This window comes from Entelurus aequoreus, linkage group LG15, assembly GCF_033978785.1.
Source record: "Entelurus aequoreus isolate RoL-2023_Sb linkage group LG15, RoL_Eaeq_v1.1, whole genome shotgun sequence".
NCBI lineage: Eukaryota > Metazoa > Chordata > Actinopteri > Syngnathiformes > Syngnathidae > Entelurus > Entelurus aequoreus.
In genome coordinates, this window is record NC_084745.1 from 10,094,130 (window position 1) to 10,116,547 (window position 22,418).

At 37.3% G+C, this 22,418-nt stretch overlaps 1 protein-coding gene across 2 annotated transcripts; it reads right to left on the bottom strand.

Annotated features, from left to right (window-relative positions):
• Positions 1–287: 287 nt before the first annotated feature.
• acot9.1 (acyl-CoA thioesterase 9, tandem duplicate 1) lies at positions 288–19,951 on the bottom strand. Of its 2 annotated transcripts, XM_062020778.1 has the most exons (16): positions 19,802–19,951; positions 18,877–18,965; positions 17,981–18,007; positions 17,509–17,554; positions 13,898–14,068; positions 13,790–13,827; positions 13,632–13,715; positions 10,348–10,451; positions 8,125–8,198; positions 7,981–8,048; positions 7,807–7,918; positions 3,782–3,872; positions 3,088–3,173; positions 2,934–3,021; positions 1,549–1,699; positions 288–647 (listed from the first exon to the last, which is right to left on the bottom strand). In XM_062020778.1, exons 1-16 carry the CDS (start codon positions 19,813–19,815, stop codon positions 595–597), a joined length of 1,296 nt encoding a protein of 431 aa, XP_061876762.1. In that variant the 5' UTR covers positions 19,816–19,951; the 3' UTR covers positions 288–594. The 2 variants fall into 2 exon arrangements, with proteins under 2 accessions (XP_061876762.1, XP_061876763.1); XM_062020779.1 differs by lacking the exon at positions 17,981–18,007.
• Positions 19,952–22,418: the final 2,467 nt, after the last annotated feature.

Consider the following 22,418-nt stretch of genomic DNA (forward strand, 5'->3'; position numbering starts at 1 on the left):
TATTTAAAAAAATAATTAATATCTACCTTAAAGAAGACAACGGCAATCTCCCTTCGTTTAGCCTTTTACTGTTGACTTCCAGGTTGTATGTGCCTCCGACTCGCTGAAACCAAACAGGTGTACAGGTTTGAGTGGCACGTGACGTCACGCACACACAAGCGGGAAAACAGGAATGTTCCACATTCCGGAGCAGCTCAAGATTCCTGATTGTTCGCAGAAAAGGAACACTTTGAAGTGACATCTTTTATACAACATGGTGTGTATGTGTGTAAAGAACCAAACCTGTAACGAATAAAAATTACATTTATTTGCATGGTACACAACTTACAGGCAAACATAAAGTTGCTCCAAAGTGAAGAAAGTAACATAAAGTCAAAGAGGAATATAAATATATATATATATATATGATATAAATCAAAAGCAGTGCATACAGTCAGTCAGGTGTCATTTACAGGAAGTAGAGGCAGACTGACCACGTGTGTCCAAACAATGAAAAGAAAAGGAAATCAGTAACGCAAATGTAAAGCATGTTCCCACTGAAGCCAAAGTAAACAACACCACACTTTTGTGTGCATGGAGTAAGGTGCTCTGTAACTATTCCACTGTTTGGTTGAAGTGGCGCTTCCCGTCCAGGTACAACATGGACTCTGCGGAACAAACACACAATCAGGATGGGGGCCGCAAACAATGCAAGTGTGTGTGTGTGTGTTCTTGTATTTCTACCATTCTTGAGAAATCAACAAGGAAAAGTACCTTCCATATGAGGAGGTGAGAACAAGTTAGGACATAAATCATGGTCCCAATACAGAAAACCATTGCATCTAATAGAGAATGTCTCATTTGCACCCCCTGGTGGTGAAATCTATCAAAATGAGGGTTGTCCCAAAAAGGAGGGATTTTTCAAATTGACTGTGTGTCGGTTTTAAAAGTGCTCCCCCTCTGGTCAACATATGAAATAACAAGTATGTGTAAAAAATTGAAGTGCTCCCCTTCTGGCCAAAATATGTAGTAACAAGTGTGTGTAAGAAATTTAAGTGCTCCCCCTCTGGCCAACATATGACACAACAAGTGTGTGTAAAAAATTGAAGTACGCCCCCTCTGGCCAACATATGTATTAACAAGTGTGTGTAAGAATTTGAAGTGCTCCCCCTCTGGCCAACATATGAAATAACAAGTGTGTGTAAAAATTTGAAGTGCTCCCCCTCTGGCCAACATATGTAATAACAAGTGTGTGGAATTGAAATGCGCCCCCTTTGGCCAAAATTAATTAAAAAAATAAAATAAATATGTATATAGAGAATTACTGTAATAACTTGAAGTAAACAATGAAGATTAAAAAACAGTTACGAACAAAAAATTCAACAACAAAAAAAACAAAACTAAATAACTTTTTTTATATTTGCATAGTTTGTATATATTATTAATGTTGTAAACACAAATCTTTATATATCTAGAAAAAGTGGTCCTAAAGAGGTAGACATTCTCAAGAAGGTAACAAATACAAGAAAGTGTGTCTGTGTGTGAGTGTGTGTGTGTGTAAGGGCTTACCTCCGTACGTCTGAGGGATGATGCTGGGAACGTCACGGTCCGACACGAAGGTGAAGTGGAAGACATTGGTGGTGTTGTGCTGCCGTGTGAGCGGGTCGAAGACCTCGCTGTGAACTCTGACCTGGATGTGCTTGCCCTCCGTGTAGCACACCTGAAACGGTGAACGTGGTCGTCACGGTTACTCTTCCCTCACCGCAGCGTCTGATCTTGACGAAGCTTACCACACCATTTTATTTAGATACATTTTAAATACATTTATTCATTATGCTTATATAAAAATACTAATCGTTTTATAACAGATTTATTTAAAATGTGTTCAAATGTATTTTGATTTAAATACCTAATACACTACACAAAATATTAATGATTCAAAATAGATTTAATAGGTTCCTTTTATTTAGATTTAAATACATTATAAAATACTAATTATTTTTAGGCTTTACAACTATTCTAAATAATTTGAAATATATTTCAAAACAACACATTTTAATGTAAAGCTTTATCTAAAATTAATTACACTGAAATACTGTACATCTGAGTATACCAACAATTACAAAAATAGCTTAATTTAAAATGTTTTCTAATGCATTTAGATTTAAATATGTTTTCTTCAAATAATAATGATTCAAAATAGATTTATTTAGAATTAGTTTGGCTTTGAATAAACTTAAAATGTAAATGTATTATACAATACTAATTATTTAAAAGGAGCTTTATTTAAAATTATTCCAAAATAATTTTGATTGAAAGACATTTTAAAACACTAAAAAATTAAATATATAGCTTTATCTACAATTAGTTCATTTCAATTTACTTAGACTGCAAAACAATAATATCAATCATATCAATAATTTCAAAATACAATTATTTAAAACTGTTTTGAATACATCTGTAAATCCATTTAAATTTATTTTGAAATTTTGAAATAGCGTTATTTGAAATTATCTTCAATAATTGTTTTGCATTACAGACTGAAATAATTTTCAAACATTTTAAATAAAATAGCTTTATTTAAAATTAATCTACATGTATATAGATTAACATACATTTTAAAATATTTATCTTATTTTAAATTTACATTTATCTGGACTGGAATCAATTTAAAAAAATATTATTTCAAATTAAATAGCTTTATCTAAAATTAATTTAGATTTATTTAACATGCTAATACCTTAAATCTCTGACTTTTAAATGTATTGTTCAAGGTGTCAGGTCGATCGGTGGAGTCGTGCCTTAAATTAAAGATCATGATGAAGGATCTCCAGATCAATATTTTGTCAATATAATGATTTAACAAACTTTATAAAATATAGAAGTTGAATAAATTCACCATATTTGCGTACAGCAGGTGGTATTGTTTATATGTCTGGTTGCTACTTCCTGACCTGTGACGACAGCAGCAGCAAGGAACCGATCTCCACAGGCTTCTGGAAGAGGATGTCGTCGACGGCAACCAGACTGGGCCGACACCCTCTACGGCAGACGCTTGTTAAAAAAGAAATATTTGAAGTGTTTTCCTATGTCCGGTCCAACTCTCACCCAAAGGAGGAGGCGTTTGCCCAGCCCAGCTCGTAGGCCTTCCTCATGAGGAAACCTCCAAAGATCCTGTTGAAAATGTTCCTCTCCTGGGACAGCAGAAGCAGACGGAAGGTAAATGGACAAAGACGCTGGTGTGAGTGAGGGTTGTTGGCGTCACATTCAGCTAATTACCCCCTAATTCTATGCAGTGTCTGTCCCTCATTTTTCCTCCAGGAAAAAGAACGTGCAGTCATTCCTGGAGGAGGCCACACTGATGGATCCCAGAAGGATGTTCCAATAGCAGCAGAAGTGCACTTTTTGGAGAGCTGTATTATTTTCAGTTTTGTGCCCAAGGGACTGATTTTATTTAACACTATATTATTATTTATACACCTATAGTGATCACAGAGACAGGTTGTTTTTGTGTTACTGTATATATTTGTTTTTCTGAAAAATCCCACTTAATATACTTTGGGTAACAACAGTCAATATATATTTTTTTAGGGGGGTAACAACAGTCAATATTTATTTATTTATTTTATTTCATTTTGTTCTTTAAAATAAAAGTGAGCTTTTGTTAAACCAAATATTGTGTTTTTTTCCATATACAACAACCTATCTGGATTCGATAAGAGAATCGATAAGGAATCGGTTCGATAAGAGGATTCGATAATGGGCTCGAACTCGATCATTTCTTATCAAACATCATCCCTACCTGAGGGTGGCAGATCTCCAAGCCTTTCAGCTTGCCGTCTTCCATCCACACGGAGCTGGGAGGCAACACTCGGCTGCGGAAGCTGACCGTCCTGAAAGGAAACACAGGAAGTGAATGGATAATCCAAGAGGTGGACTTCAACACTAGCATGAAGTGTAGTCTTGATGCCAAAATTTTGGTAACGGTACCAAAATATTTCGGTACTTTTCTAAATAAAGGGGATCACAAAAAATGTCATTACTGGCTTTATTTTAACAAAAGAATTGAGGGTACATTAAACATATGTTTCTTATTGCAATTTAGTCCTTAAATAAAATAGTGAACATACTAGAGAACGTGTCTTTTATTAGTAAGTAAACAAACAAAGGCTCCTAATTTAGCTGCTGACATACGCAGTAATATATTGTGTCATTTATCATTCTATTATTTTGTCAAAATTATTAAAGACAAGTGGTAGAAAATGAATGATTAATCTACTTGTTCATTTACTGTTAAAGGCCTACTGAAACCCACTACTACCGACCACGCAGTCTGATAGTTTATATATCAATGATGAAATCTTAACATTATAACACATGCCAATACGGCCGGGTAAACTTATAAAGTGACATTTTAAATTTGCCGCTAAACTTCCGGTTCGAAACGCCTCTGAGGATGACGTATGCGTGTGACGTAGCCCGGCGAACACGGGTATGCCTTCCACATTGAAGCCGATACGAAAAAGCTCTGTTTTCATTTCATAATTCCACAGTATTCTGGACATCTGTGTTCGTGAATCTGTTTCAATCATGTTCATTGCATTATGGAGAAGGAAGCCGAGCAAGCAAAGAAGAAAGTTGTCGGTGCGAAATGGACGTATTTTTCGAACGTAGTCAGCCACAACAGTACACAGCCGGCGCTTCTTTGTTTACATTCCCGAAAGATGCAGTCAAGATGGAAGAACTCGGATAACAGAGACTCTAACCAGGAGGACTTTTGATTTGGATACACAGACGCCTGTAGAGAACTGGGACAACACAGACTCTTACCAGGATTACTTTGATTTGGATGACAAAGACGCAGACGTGCTACTGTGAGTATGCAGCTTTGGCTTTTTTTTGCGTATGTACGTAACTTTTTTAAAATATATAAGCTTTATGAACCTTGGGTTAGGTGAACGGTCTTTTGGGCTGAGTGATTGTGTGTGTTGATCATGTGTTTGAATTGTATTGGCGTGTTCTATGGAGCTAGGAGCTAGCAGAGGAGCTAGGAGCTAGCATAACACGTACCGTACCGTACGTGCGCGTCACGTACGTAACTTTTTTAAAATATATAAGCTTTATGAACCTTGGGTTAGGTGAACGGTCTTTTGGGCTGAGTGATTGTGTGTGTTGATCATGTGTTTGAATTGTATTGGCGTGTTCTATGGAGCTAGGAGCTAGCAGAGGAGCTAGGAGCTAGCATAACACGTACCGTACCGTACGTGCGCGTCACGTACGTAACTTTTTTAAAATATATAAGCTTTATGAACCTTGGGTTAGGTGAACGGTCTTTTGGGCTGAGTGATTGTGTGTGTTGATCATGTGTTTGAATTGTATTGGCGTGTTCTATGGAGCTAGGAGCTAGCAGAGGAGCTAGGAGCTAGCATAACACGTACCGTACCGTACGTGCGCGTCACGTACGTAACTTTTTAAAAATATATAAGCTTTATGAACCTTGGGTTAGGTGAACGATCTTTTGGGCTGAGTGATTGTGTGTGTTGATCAGGTGTTTGAATTGTATTGGCGTGTTCTATGGAGCTAGGAGCTAGCAGAGGAGCTAGGAGCTAGCATAACAAACACACAGGTGTTATTATGCAGGATTAATTTGTGGCATATTAAATATAAGCCTGGTTGTGTTGTGGCTAATAGAGTATATATATGTCTTGTGTTTATTTACTGTTGTAGTCATTCCCAGCTGAATATCAGGTACCGTGAGTATGCAGCCTTGGCTGCTAAACATTCGATAACTTGACCGTATGTGCGCGTCACGTACGTAACTTTTTAAAAATATATAAGCTTTATGAACCTTGGGTTAGGTAAACGGTCTTTTGGGCTGAGTGATTGTGTGTGTTGATCAGGTGTTTGAATTGTATTGGCGTGTTCTATGGAGCTAGGAGCTAGCAGAGGAGCTAGGAGCTAGCATAACAAACACGCAGGTGTTTTTATGCAGGATTAATTTGTGGCATATTAAATATAAGCCTGGTTGTGTTGTGGCTAATAGAGTATATATATGTCTTGTGTTTATTTACTGTTGTAGTCATTCCCAGCTGAATATCAGGTCACCCCCGGCTCTCACAGCATCTTCCCTATCTGAATAGCTTCAACTCCCCACTAGTCCTTCACTTGCACTTTACTCATCCACAAATCTTTCATCCTCGCTCAAATTAATGGGGAAATTGTCGCTTTCTCGGTCCGAATCTCTCTCACTTCATGCGGCCATCATTGTAAACAATAGGGAACCTTGCGTATATGTTCAACTGACTACGTCACGCTACTTCCGGTAGGGGCAAGCCTTTTTTTTATCAGATACCCAAAGTTGCAATCTTTATCGTCGTTGTTCTATACTAAATCCTTTCAGCAAAAATATGGCAATATCGCGAAATGATCAAGTATGACACATAGAATAGATCTGCTATCCCCGTTTAAATAAAAAAAATTCATTTCAGTAGGCCTTTAATATCTGCTTATTTTCTGTTTCAATGTTCTATCTACACTTCTGTTAAAATGTAATAATCACTTATTCTTCTGTTGTTTGATACTTTACATTAGTTTGGGATGATACCACAGATTTGGGTATCAATCCGATACTAAGTAGTTACAGGATCATACAATGTACCGGTAAGATCTGAAGGGGGAATGTGGAGAATGTATATATTTTTAAGAGTTCTTTCTTTATTCATAGTCATGTTTAAAGCAGCTAATATTTTCCCATGTGTACTCTTTATACTCTTTATCTGTGCCTTACCTTGAAGGCGTTGGAATGTGGGAGTATGGTGTACTCCCTTTTTACCTTATCAGTATTAGAACAATGGGGCTGTATTCCTTTCTGGGCAGGGTGGGGGCTGTTTTTGTATTCAATAAGTTGTCTCTTCCCGTTTAATTTTTAGACCGCTTCTAGATGCTGGTATTACCGCATTGTAATAGTGGTCGGTCTCCTAAAGCTTTAGTAAAACTTGATGATATTCCTATTCTGTCTTGATGGTCCTTCTTACTCAACATAAATGTAATCTGAAAGAATTTGGGATTGACCAGTGACTTTTATTCCCTGAGAGGAAGACTGGGCAGACGCAACAGTATCAATCCGATACCAAGTAGTTACAGAATCACACAATGGTCATATTCAAAATCCTCAAGTGTCCAGGGACATATTTCCTTAGTTTATAAACATGATATATCTAAAAAAAAAAACGAAAGAAGATTTTGTGATGCTAAAAAATATCGATGTAAACATAGTAGTATCGACCAGATACGCTCCAGTACTTGGTATCATCACAGTGGATGTTTGGTGTAGATCCACCAATGGCGTTTGCTGCAGGGAATTCTGGGAATTTTTTCTGTAGTGTTTATGTTGTGCTGCGGTGCAAATATTCTCCCAAAATGTGTTTGTCATTGTTGTTTAGTGTGGTTTTATTATATGGCACATGTTTATGACAGTGTTGGCGTTGTTCATACAGCCACCCTTAGTGTGACCCGTATGGCTGTTGATTAAGTATGCACTTCATTCAAATGGGATCAGTGTGTTGAAAGTTACGATGTTTGCCTAAATGGTTACTGATTGGATATAATGAAATATTGTCTTGACTTTGTCAACTACAGACAAGAGCTTACTTATCCATTATCATGGCTCGGACCGTGCTGGTGTGATGTGAACATGTATAGCTATCACAGACCTCTAAAAATGACGGGTGGGGGACCGGTACTTTTTAGAGGCGGTATAGTACCGAATATGATTCATTCGTATCGCTAATACCGGTATACCGTACAACCCTACTAGCATGTTCCTACTTGGTGTCCAGAGTGTTGAGGAAAAGGCCGTGGACTATTTTCCTCTCCTCGGCCGTCGGCGCCACCTTCAGGAGGGACGCGGTGCTCAGCTCCACGCGGCGGGTCTTGTTCGCTGTGCAACACACCACGAAATCTCAGAGACTTTTATCTTTGGCGAGTCGTGTCCTCCTTTACCTTCTCCCTGCTGGAAGAGTTCCTCTTCTTCGGGACCCTCCGGTTTCAGTGGATTGACAAAGGCCGCTCTGGAAGGAAGTGAAAGTACACAAAAGTCAGCCTTTTTCGCTTCCCTTCCTCCTAAAAACATCTTATATACCTAACCTCTTGTTCTCTGGATCTCGAGCCACCATGACAAAAGTTGCATCCAACACTGGAGAATAAGCTCCGTCTCGATACTGGAACAAACAAAAAACACTACTTGAATTTATACTACAGTAGAACCTCGATTTACCAACTCCTCTATTTGCAAACTTTTTGTTGTACAAACTTTTCGATTGAGCCAAATACGCCTGTGTACGAACACTCAGTCATTCACTTTCTTTACCGCCTGCAGGCAAAAAGCAGGGCGCAGCATTTTTGAGGAGGCGGAGCCCCCCCACGTTACTTATCAGCACTTCAGCATGTGTGCCTGTTCTGTGTTTTTTCTCCTCTTGTCCAGTTTTTCTTTTTTGCCAACTCAATATGAGTCTGAAAAAGACAACAGACCAGCGTGGAAAGAAGGAGACTATTTGCGAGGAGTAAACACAGCAAGTTTTAACTGTGATTAAACCAGACTTTTCCGGAAAAAGGTGCCAAAGCAGACTTATTTGACAGAGGAGGAGAAGAGCTTACTCTTGTTCAGCGGTGCCTCCCTACACCCCTCGCCTCCTTCCTTCTGAGTGTGTTTTATTGGAGAGCTGCAGAAGAGCGCTCTGTGTGTGTGTGTGGGGCTGGGGAGCGTGTCTGTGTTTACTAACAAGACATCATGGCGAAGCAGAGTTTCTTAACATGGAGATATTCTCACTACTTTTCTTTTGTCGACCACAAAGAAAAGAACATTTTAGTTAAATGTAAGTTGTGTCTTGGATCAAAAATCCTATCTACTACCCAAAACAGCAATTCAAATCTGCTGAAACAGCTACAAAAGCAACATGCTTCGACAAAGCTAGTAAAGAGAGACACACTTCACCTCCTAAGCAACACCGGCTGGATTTTAACGAGGCACTGCTAGCCAGGACAACATTGATAGAGCCATTGCAGCGTATGTGCTAGAAGACATGCAGGCTATTTCTACAGTGGAGTCACCCGATTTCAGGCAGCTAATTAGCCGATACCGGGCGTCAAATGGCACCTGGACAGTGAGTACATAAAAATGGAAAGCGAGCTTAAGAAGACGCTCCAAACTCTGCCTCTGCTCATCATTCATCACTGAAGGTACACACACTATGTCAATACTCCAATATACTCTTTCATTCTAGACTTCCAGAGTGTTTGATTATCACATCACTCTAAATGTATAGACTATAAAGTTCACAAACATAAAGAGGGATGCTAGTGGGCCAGGCCAATCTTTCCTTATCTCTAAATTAAAAAAGGGGAAATGTGTAGAGTGTTCTGGGATTCAGACATGATTTTATTTCAGAATTCCTTGAGAGAAAAAAACGCCTGGTTAGGCTTTGTGTATGTAGTGTGTGCCTTTCTTGGTTTACAGCTATGTTGTTATTATGCGGTTTGTTACTCATGTATGTTATGTTGCAGCTATTTAAAATAGTTTTGTCAATTTGTTCTGGCCTGAAACAAATTGGCCCTTTGAAACATATCTTTGTCTTTGTGTGTTGTATGTAGACCACATTGCTTAGCAGAGTTCAGTGATGCAAATGCATGTCAAGTTGATCAACACATTGTGTTATTCTCCAGTGCAATAACAGTACTGAAATGAAGGCTAAAAGGGCATTAAAGGGGGCCTTAAAAAAGAATAAAAAAAATAAAAATATATATAAGTAACTAAATAGTTACTTTTTACAGTAACGCATTACTTTTTGGTGTAAGTAACTGAGTAAGTAACTGAGTTACTTTTGAAATAACGTAACTAGTTACTGGTTTTCAGTAACTACCGGTAACCCAACACTGGTTATGTTTGTTTGGTATACAGTAAAGTGTTCACTAAAATATGGACTTTTGTCGAGGCTGGAAGCCATTAGTCGTACTTACATTGCTTCTTACTTATACGAACTTTTCACATTACATAACCCTGTGCAAGAACCAATTAAGTTTGTAAATCGGGGTTCAACAGTATATGAACAAAAGTATTGGGACACAGGAAGTGAGCAGCTACTTCCACTCTACCGGGAAGACTTTTGACAAGATACTGAGAACTTCCCAAATCCACTTGCTAGCGCTGTCGTTCTTCCACACCAAACTCTTCCAATTACCAATCAGATCTGTGTCCCAAAACTTTGTTTTACCGTACGCCTTTCACAGAAAGTTCACTTCCTAATGACACAAAGGAGACTCAACAATCGGGAGTTGGACCTGTCAATCAAAGCGACTTGGAGGCGGGCCTACCTGCGCCACGTGCATCTTGGCTTCGATGGAGGTGTTTCCCACCCACGTCACATGACCGGTGAACTTGATGTCGCAGTCGGGATAGATGCCCTGCTGCCTCATGTCTTCAAACAACACATTGATAAAAAAAAAGAGGATATGTTACCATGGCAACCACACCTTGCTCGTCCAAGGCCACAATCTTTAATCCTGGGGTGTCCATACTTTTTTCACTGAGGGCCACATAACAAGCGTATGCGGGGGCCATTTTGATATATTTTTTTTCTTTAAAAAAAAAAAATATAATGAATAAGGATATTAGATTTGTTTAAAGACGAAACTTAGTGTCGGTTTTGTGTTATAGCTGACAAAGTGTACTACTGTGCGGTCAGGGGGGCCAATAACTCATGGACAGCAGCTCAAGTTTTGTCGGCCTGCAACATATTGTTGGAAAAAAAAATGGTAAAAATAATTTTTTTTTTAAAAAAGAGCTAAAATGTTGCTACTAATAACCAATAATAATAATACAATTAGTCACTTACAACACAAAGCTGGTACTAAGTTTTGATATAATCTATATCAAAATATTCCTACTCATACTTAGACTTTTCAAATGTTCTATCTAATTTTAACCTTTTTTCTCTTATATTACTTGTTTTACTCTTCTTTTTTATTTTATTTTATTTTTTTACATTTTTAGCATTTTTTTTCTGACAACAGGCCAACAAAGCTTGAGCTGCTTTCCACAAATGGCTCCCCGGCCACACAGATTTTATTACTTACGTACAAAATATCAAACCGTTTAGCACACTGCAAAAACTGAAATCTAAGTAAAATTAAATATCTCAAATAAGGGTGATATTTGCTTATTTACTGTCTGATAAGATAATTCTTCTCACTAAGCAGATTTTATGTTAGAGTGTTTTACTTGTTTTAAGGGTTTTGGTCCTAAATGATCTCAGTAAGATATTACGGCTTGGAGCTGAGATTTGATGACCTATATTGAGTAAAACATGCTTGAAACTAGAATATGAACTGATGCAAAGCCGTGTCATTAACACTCACAAGTATAAAACTACTTTTTTTAAAGTAATAATTTCTTACTTCAAGCATGAAAAAAAATTCAGGATGCCGAGCGCATGTCATTATGTCAAGATAATGGCACTAGCATTTACTTAATTTAAGAATATTTTTCAACATATTGAGCAAAAATGTCTCTTTTTTTTCTACCAAGAAAAGTGCACTTGTTATTAGTGAGTATATACGTATTTTAAGGTATTTTTGGTTCATTGAGGTTAGCTAATTTTACTTGTTTTGGAAAGTCTTGACAAGCCGAATTTTCTTGTTCTCTTGGCAGATAAATTTGCTTAGTTCAAAGAAAATACCCCTAATTTTTGTATTTTTTTTCTTGTTTTTGAACACTGACTTTTTGCAGTGCATCATCTTATCTTGCTGATCGTATTGTAGCCTACGTTCTGTCCAGAAATTTACATTCCAAGAACTTATTAGTGATTCCCAGAGTCTAAAAAAAAGTCTGCAGGTTCTAGAGCAGGGGTGTCCAAACTACGGCAAAGTGCGGCCTGCCGACGTCTTCAAATTGAGACGTCATGAGTGTTAGTAAGGAATCTTGCCCGCAGGGAGATTGCATTCATTTTTAAGTCTTACACTTTTTGATGCTGCTATTAAGTCCCAATCTAGTGGACAATATGAGAATGTCCTGGTCAATGGCGTTTTATAATGCTTTGAATGCATAGCATTTATTTAGATGACCCAATGCAAACAACAGTCCCTAGTGATGGGGCAAAAATAAAAACCAACATAAAATGTCAACAGACATGATCACTGAACTTTGTGGATATTACAAAAAAAAACGTAAACATTTTATTAATTACACCCATCCATTACAAAGCATGATGGGAAAAATGCAAAACACTTTCCACAGGTTTGGCGCATTTTAGCTGCTTGATATATATAAATGTGTATATATATATATATATATATATATATATATATATATATATATATATATATATATATATATACATATATATATATATATATATATATATATATATATATATATATATATATATATATATATATAAAATGTGTATGTATGTATATATATATATATATATATATATATATATATATATATAAAATGTGTATGTATGTATATATATATATATATATATATATATATATATATATATATATATATATATATATATATATATATATATATATATATATATATATATATATATATACACACACATATACATATATATGAATTGCAGTTCCTTCAATAATGTAAACTCACTACACCGGTATGTTTTAGCGCTTTCATGGCGAGTCTACTGACAGATATAAGTAAGAACTTTACACTACTTTATATTAGAAATAGCAACAGCGGAGGATGAATGTCCCATAACAAGAAGATAGAGAAAAAGAAGAAGCTTATCGACTACAGACTACAAAGGCGAAGGCGCGCAATTTTTCAGGATTTATGCAGATCCCAAATACAGACCAGCAGGTACCAGAAGGTAAGTAAAGTTGCTTTTGCATAATATTGCGAAACAAAACGCCAGATATTATGTCTTACCTTATACACACACCATAATAATACACCTATGTTGAAGCACAGTACAATCCTTTGAGCGGTGCGGCTTCATAGCTTACCAAAGTCGTACTAAAACATTTTGATAAGATTTTTAAGCGCCGTGTGTAATGTTCTATATTTTCAATTGAACATATAAAATGTTGGTGTTTTTTACTTGAGTCAAATTGCCATCGTATTGCAGTCTACACATATCTCTTATGTTTGACTGCCATCTACTGGTCACACTTATCATTACACCATGTACCAAATAAAATTGCTTCGAGGTCGGTAAGCAAAACCAGAATAATTCCGTACATTACGCGCACCGGGTTATAAGGCGCACTGTCGAGTTTTGAGAAGAAAAAAAAGACTTTATAGTCCGGAAAATACAGTAGTTAATTTCTCATTTTTTTACATTTTTAAACTAAAATAGACAGAATATAGTTATTCATGCTAAAATTAAGGTTATGATGTAAAGTCAATGACTAAAAATAAGTAAATAGCTCTTAAAACTATGGACATTTCTAGAAATATATTTTTTAATCTTGCTAACAATTTGCAGTGTACATTGGATGGGCCTTTTGAAAGAATTTCAAATACTAAAACGGCCCCCGACGTCCTTGATTTTACAGTGTGTGGCCCTCAGTGGACAAAGTTTGGGCACTCCTGATGTAAAGCATACTTGAGAGGGAGGGACTCTCACCTATTTTGTCCACCAGGGCGGTGACAATAGACAACGGCGACCTCTTCAGGGCTGGATTGTAAGTGTGGGAGTAGGAGATGAGCACTGAGGAGGAAGAAGACGACGACATTTGTCAGCGTCCAGCTGGACCCCTCCTGGTTTGTGTAAGAAAATGCTACCTGCTAAACTGTCCAAATCCTCCAGGATGCGTCCAAACCTGGCAAAGACGAGGGAGAGAAGAGGTGAGGACTTATGAAAAAGGGCTTGCTGGCTGCTTCCGGCTGTACCTGACGCTGTTGTGGAAGGTCAGGTACTTCTCTCTGAGCTGCGGCTCGGAGCCCAGAGGCAGGTGGACTTCCAGGAGGCTGTCCTTCATGCGCTTGACGGGAAGCTCGCTTTGGGACTTGGCCAACATGGAGGAGAGGGAGACTCGCTCCGCCATGGCCTGCTGGTGGTCGCTGCACATATGGCGAAATACGTTAAGTGCGCTTCTGAGCGCTCACCAGCTGATGGCGCCATTTCCTCATGCTTTACTTACGAACACACTCATTTGTGTGTCTGTAGCTTTAATGCTAATGAGCTGCGTCTACTTTTTACATGACACTGGAACTCTTGTCCAACGTGCCAAATATCAGTGATTCCATTGATGGTCTGTATGGGCCGAAGCGGTACTCAGTTGTAATACACTTTTCCACCACTTGCGGCAGTAATGACAATATTAAACAGAAGAAGTCTGGAGCTGAAGTCATAGAAAAGTTTCTTTAGCGCAAAAAAAAGAAAGACTAAAATGGTGATTCTGTGTTTTCAATTGGGCCCTGTGATGAGGTGGCGACTTGTTCAGGGTGTACTCCGCCTTCAGCCCGAATGCAGCGGAGAGAGGCTCCAGCACCCCCTGCGACCCCAAACGGGACAAGCGGTAGGAAATGGATGGATGGATGTGTTTTCATTTGCAGTTACATTTTATGACATTTTAGTTAAGAAACATATTCATTATTAGAGATGTCCGATAATGGCTTTTTTGCCGATATCCGATATTCCAATATTGTCCAACTCTTAATTACCGATTCCGATATCAACCGATACCGATACATACAGTCGTGGAATTAACACATTATTATGCCTAATTTTGTTGTGATGCCCCGCTGGATGCATTAAACAATGTAACAAGGTTTTCCAAAATAAATCAACTTAGTTATGGAAAAAAATGCCATCATGGCACTGCTATATTTTTATTATTGAAGTCACAAAGTGCATTATTTTTTTCATTCTGCCTCAAAACAGCAGCTTGGAATTTGGGACATGCTCTCCCTGAGAGAGCATGAGGAGGTTGAGGTGGGCGGGGTTGAGGGGGTGTATATTGTAGCGTCCCGGAAGAGTTAGTGCTGCAAGGAGTTCTGGGTATTTGTTCCGTTGTGTTTATGTTGTGTTACGGTGCGGATGTTCTCCCGAAATGTGTTTGTCATTCTTGTTTGGTGTGGGTTCACAGTGTGACGCATATTTGTAGCAGTGTTAAAGTTGTTTATACGGCCACCCTCAGTGTGACCTGTATGGCTGTTGACCAAGTATGCTTGCATTCACTTGTGTGTGTGAAAAGCTGTAGATATTATGTGATTGGGCGGGCACGCAAAAGCAGTGCCTTCAAGGTTTATTGGCGCTCTGTACTTCTCCCTACGTCCGTGTACACAGCGGCGTTTTAAAAGGCATGAATTTTACTTTTTGAAACAGAAAGCGATAATTTTGAAACCGATACCGATAATTTCCGATATTACATTTTAAAGCATTTATCGGCCGATAATATCGGCAGTCCGATATTATCGGACATCCCTATTCATTATTAATTTAGTTGATTTACTTTAGCACAGCATAATTGCATGTAAATTCATTTTCCATCAGTTATTGCTTATGCAGTAAATGTGTACTTATTTTTGTAATCAGCCTGACCTAAGCCTCAGGTTTATTTGTTAAATAAATAATCTTGTCAAATGATATGAAACACATTGTTTCATATCATCTGACAAGGTTGTAAATTGTAAATAGGTTAGATATAATTAATAAATATGATTAAAGATTACTAATTCAGTGTTAATGTTTGAGTGGGACCTGGGCCCCTCTGTAGTGGAAAAGTTAGGCCCCGAAGTCAAAAAGGTTAAGAACCCCTGCCATATATCACATATAACAAAGTAACATTCAGGTGTGGGACAGGACGACACAAACGTTAGCAACATTAGCATAGCAAAATGTGCTACATGCTAACATTGCACTCACATGTTGTCAGTCCATCATGTTAGCTTAGCCTATTCGCCGGCAAAAAAAAATAAAGGATCAAACTGACAGCACCCAAGTGTGTAGCTGACTGAGCTCTGGGCTTTATTTCAAGATGTGTAGTGAAGCCTTTGTTTCCCAACAGAGTGGCGTGAACATGGCCCGCAAAAGCCTGGAAATAATATGTGTCAATAAAATACCTTATATTTGCTTCCTTTACTTTCTTATTTTCTTACTAAAAGTGTAGGTTTTTTTTGTCTAGTTTGACAGGGGAAAAAATAGTGTCCAATATTGCAACAAATATTATATTATCCAACTTTTTTGGTCAAAATCCAAATAAATAGTTAAATATCAGCTTAACTTTGGATTTCGAAGAAAATTCTCCGTCATATTGTACACTATAAAAATTACCAATAGATTTCACTGTAAAATTTAGGGAGTTGTTTTTCTAAAGCATATTGCTGTAAGTTGAAAAAAAAAACCCGACCAATGTTTGTTTTTTTACAGTAAAATTCTGTCGACTGAGCTGTCAAGTTTTTTTTTACTGTAAAATCCACGGTTGATGATTCTAATGGTACCACATTTTAGTATGGTAAAAAACTGGCAGCTGAGCTGCCAAAATAAAATTAAACAGCAGTACTGTATTTCTATTCACAGTAATATGTTGTAAAAATAATAACGAAAACTAGGGATGTCCGATAATGGCTTTTTGGCGATATCCGATATTCCGATATTGTCCAACTCTTAATTACAGATACCGATATCAACCGATACAGATATATACAGTCGTGGAATTAACACATTATTACGCCTAATTTGGAAACCAGGTGTGGTGAAGATAAGGTCCTTTTAAAAATGTTTTATAAAATAAGATAAATAAATTAAAAAAATGTTCTTGAATAAAAAAGAAAGTAAAACAATATAAAAACAGTTACATAGAAACTAGTAATTAATGAAAATGAGTAAAATTAACTGTTAAAGTTTAGTACTATTAGTGGACCAGCAGCACGCACAATCATGTGTGCTTACGGACTGTATCCCTTGCAGACTGTATTGATATATATTGATATATAATGTAGGAACCAGAATATTAATAACAGAAAGAAACTTTTGTGTGAATGAGTGTAAATGGGGGAGGGAGGTTTTTTGGGTTGGTGCACTAATTGTAAGTGTATCTTGTGTTTTTTATGATTTATAAAAAAAAAATAAATAAAATAAAATGAAAACCGATACCGATAAAAAAACAAAACGATACCGATAATTTCCGATATTATCAGCCATCTCTAACGAAAACATATATATATATTTTACAGTAAAAGTCTTGCAACTAAGCTGCCAGTTTTTTCTCTCTTAAAAACAGTGGTAAAATCCACATATTTATTTTACTTATTACGTAAAAAAAAAAAGTGAAATATTTAAATTCATAGGCAAATTCATTAATTATTTACTATTACGAGCGGCCCTCTAATGGCAGTGTGGCCCTCAATGAAAACAACTTTGACACCCCTGTTTTAGACAGCCTTAGAATAAAAGGATCTATTCCCTCATGATTTGCTCATAAACAGGCTAATTTGCACAAAAGGAAAACATCAGAGTTGAGATGACGTTGACATTGTATCTCATGATAGTTCCATACCTCCAGTTGGTGGAGGCACCCACGATTTCTCTCAGCCTGTTCCGCACTGAAAGGCACACCAGAATTCCTTATTTTATGTGTGTGTGTATGTGTGTGAACAGAAGAAAAGAAAGGTTTTATATGGTCTCTGTCAGCGCATCTCTAAGGAAACCAGGAGAATTTGCATCTCTGAAGGTAATACTTGGACTTAGAACTTACTATAGTTTCCTCAGAGAGGCGTGGACATGGAGACGCGGCAGAGAAAATGAACAAGGGGGAGCATGGAAAGGTAGTCAAAAGGTTATCAGGCATGACCACCCGAACAGGTCAGGTGCACTGGGACTGTCTTGGACAAAAGACCTGAAAGAAGAAGCCGCAGCTAAAAAGGTCCGCCAGCCATCCAGGAGACATGCCGCAGAAAATTAACGTGCAATTAGCCCTAATTATCATGACGTTACTGTGCTTTCAGATTGCTGTGGGATTACCAACACACCGTTTGACACGTGCAAGAGTGGATTTCCTGTGGAGACACACAAAGAAATCTTCCATTTTGCAGTAGCTGACTCTTTAGCCTTGTGTGTGTGTGTGTGTGTGGGGGGGGGGGGAGAAATCACATAATGTATTCTAAGCAGTGTTTCCCATAAACTGCCAAGATACCTGTGGCGGTGGGGGCGTGGCTATGGGCGTGGTCACCATGACATCATCGAGTAATTTGCATAATTTACTACAATGATATGATTTTCTCTAAAAAGGCTCAAAAAATGTATACTTACTAATTAATAATAACAGTTTTGTTTTAAACGTCCATCCATCCATCCATTTTACAATATAATTACAACACCTTATGTACATATTTATATACAGATTTGAACAAAGTTATTCACTGAAATATATTTATTAATTGTGGTTCTTACAAAAAATATATCTTATAAAATATAAAAGCTAAAATGTCTCTTAGGCTAAAATTTAACTTGAGCCTACTACTACAACCATATTATTTACCAGCAACATAAAGTGAAACAGAGGCAGAGGTGTCCTGCCACAGTCAGTAACAAATAAACAGAAAACAGTAGTGGTCAAATACAAATAAGGCAACAAGAGAAATATCCTACACTTCTCTTTTGTAAAGTAAATCTGAACAGCCTATATGGGCATCTACATCAACTATATGATTTGCCTGAGAAGCTGGACAGGACAAAAATTTAAAAAAAAAAATAATAATAATAATAATAATAATAATAATAATAATTTTTTTATTTGTGGCGGACGTAATTCTTTCGTGGTGGGCCGCCACAAACAAATGAATGTGTGGGAAACACTGCTAAGACTCCATGCAGGATATTTATGTTGTTGGAAGGAGCGTTAAAAAACAAAAAAAGGCCGTCTGACCTTCCGCCATGTCGGGCGCCTTTCCCTTCCTCGCACCAATGCACAGATGTCTGGTCGTCAAGGACGCGGGAGACCGCAGCAACAACATCCTGGAGACATGACAAAGACTTTTAGTGGCTCCTGTTTCGTACGCGTAGGCTTGGACAGGATAACATTTATTCTAGACATCGATTGATGTGTTTTTTTCAGGGCCGACACAGATTGTTAGTAGTCAAGAGGCCGATAAGCCATATTTACAGCCGATGTTCCTTACCAATCAAAGTTATTTAAACATAGGGATGATGTTTGATAAGAAATTATCGAGTTCGAGCCCATTATCGAATCCTCTTATCGAACCGATTCCTTATCGATTCTCTTATCGAATCCAGATAGGTTGTTGTATGTGGAAAAAAACACACAATATTTGGTTTAACAAAGGCCATCGGGGAGACCCAGGACACGTTGGGAAGACTATGTCTCCCGGCTGGCCTGGGAACGCCTCGGGATCCCCCGGGAGGAGCTGGACAAAGTGGCTGGGGGAGAGGGAAGTCTGGGCTTCCCTGCTTAGGCTGCTGCCCCCGCGACCCAACCTCAGATAAGCGGAAGAAGATGGATGGATATATATATATATATATATATATATATATATATATATATACACACACATCATAATGAAACACTTTTTGGAGTTCTACCCAATGATTTTCCTGAGTGATACACATTACAGACACACCCTGTGCATGTATGAATGAGAGTATGTGTGTGTGGGTGTGTGTGTAAATGTGTGTGTGTGTGTGTATGTGTGTGTGTGTGTGCACTCCTCCACCCTGGTTCATTCTTTCCACCTCTTGAGGCACAGGGCCAAAAACAACCCTGCGAGGGGCTAAACGCTAAGCTAGCTTCCATCATTAATTTCGGTTAAAGCAGGAAAAGTGACGAGACAAACCTCGGTGTAAACATTGCGTGGAGAAGGTGACGAAGGTAAAGAGTTTAGAGAAAAATAGAGTCCAAACAAAAGTAGTCAAGAAGTCCGACAGAGCGATGGCCACAGTGATGCAGGCACTTCCGTGTTGGTGAATAGCCGCGCCTACTAGTTCATGACGTATGAGCTAAAACTCGGATTCTCGATTCCTGATTTTAGACTGACAGGCACTTCTTTCTTTCTTTTAGTTTATTTCGAACATGAACACACTTACAGCATAATACATCACACAATTTCATATCATTTCTCTTTACATCATGTCCGAAAAATAGTAGGAAGAAGCAAATCTTATTTAATCCTACCCCTTTCCCACTTCAGAGTGTTTACAAATATATACATCATTTACTGACCTTTTTTTTTTTTATATAGTAAAATGACATCCGTGATGAGTAATACAACAGTTTTGTAATATGTAATTAATTAAGTCAGTCATTATTAACATACTGAGATGAAGAATATCTTACTTTCAATAAGCTTGAGCCCCCCTAAAATATTCGTAAGCCCCCCTAAATAATTTAGTGTTTAAAAAAAAATAAAAATAAAAATATATATATGTATATATTTTTTTTTACAAATACATGCCGACATATTCATTATAAAGTGGCCCGAATATGAGTTTAAATAAATAATCATAAAACCTGTCATTATTCACTCAGTTTCCCCTCACTTCATATCATAAGTGCGTCGGTATCCATTCCATTCCACTTGTTCATATAGAAAATGCCCACATCACTCAAAATCCAGTCCGCATTTTCTCTGCGACCTTGCTTGCGGTCCTGCAGGTGTACGAAGCACATTAGCACACAGCACTGCAGAACAACGGGAACGGATGCAAAATGGACATAAAAAACGTTTTCAAGAAAGTAAGTATTCATCACTGCTTGTAATAAAATGTATTAGCTCCACTTTACACCAGGTTTGTGTTTGACAAAAAGTTACATTCCCGCTCTAAAACAATGTTGCTCCTTAGTTAGCTAGTTAGTCTGAAATGCATCATGAAGGTCCTGGTTATTTATAAAGTCAAATGTGCACTCTTTTTTACCATTTGCTATCTTTGGGGTTACTTCCTTCTGGAGCATCAGCTGTGTTTCTCACTTTACATAAGGAGCAGAACAGGAGCTGAGCTCATTCACGTATGACTATCATCAGTAGAAAATAAAAATAATCACTCCACAACCCCTATTGACCTGTAGGAGTCAGGGCAGAGGAGCACAGAAAGTGAGAGGGGAGAAGCCTCTACTGGAAAGGTGAGTAGGAGAATAATGATACATATAAATAAATATTAAAACAATTTTTTTTTTTAAATAGCTAATCGATAAGCCATTTGTTTTATTTATTTCTGGGTGGATTATGTTGACTATTGGTTCTCCTAATTGTCAATCATTCTGGTGATGTTGCGTAAGGACATACATACATATATATATATATATATATATATATATATATATATATATATATATATATATATATATATATATATATATATATATATATATATATATATATATATGATTATATAATAGATTGTATTTGTAATCTACTTTACATTTGATTCCCAATCTCAAAGTGCTACAGAATTACAACCATTGGTGTTGTTAAGCCTATTTTGGCGTTGTAATAAATAAAAAATAAAAAAATGGCTTATCGATAAGCTATTTGTTTTATTTGATGTATATATATATATATATATATATATATATATATATATATATATATATATATATATATATATATATATATGGGATGTCCGATAATGGCTTTTTCCCGATATCCGATATTCCGATTTAAATACATAAAAAGAAAAAGAAAAAAAATGGTTAAAAGCCATTGTCCCGGGGAGCATTTCATTTCGTCCCGTGCATTTTTTTTACCGTCCCCGGGACGACGGGACTACGTTACTCTTAAACCCTGGAAGTTACATTTTATTGTTTGCATTATTGGTTTCAGCATTGCACTTTTTCATTGTGTTTCAGTGTATCTTGAAGGATCATGCAAGTAATTGTTTCTTGTTGATGCTGTAAACAAAATGTCACTGTGCAAACCCATGTTTGTTGTTGTACTGAAGAACACAGATTGAAAATAAACCGACTGAAATAATAATAATAACAATGAATAATTTCTAAGTCTTTGTTAGCCGTTTGTGAAGTTTTGTGCTCGTGGGCTACGTTCGCTCGCACCCTGTGCATCTCCTGGGGGCTAAGCCCCCCCTGTCCTTAAAAGCTAGTGACGCCCCTGGTGTATCATCAATAACAATCCTGGTGGGTTATTTGAGTTATTTCCCAACTTCACCACGTTGTACATATATAGCCCGGCAGGGGGCGCCGAACTTCAACATTCAAATTCCGAATGAAATTGACCCCTTCTTGAGAAATAGCTTGTCACAAACACTGAGGTGTTTTGTTGAATCTTTTTTTAAGCAGCTTACATTGGTCGAAAATAATGCCGTGCACAAGTAAACGTATTGTTTCTAAAGAGGACACAAAAAAGGTTGTCTTATTGTGCCAAACGATCATAACATATGGTTTTGTCAAGATAGGTTTCTTCAGTCTAACCACACAGAAAAGAAAGAGTGGAATAAAAG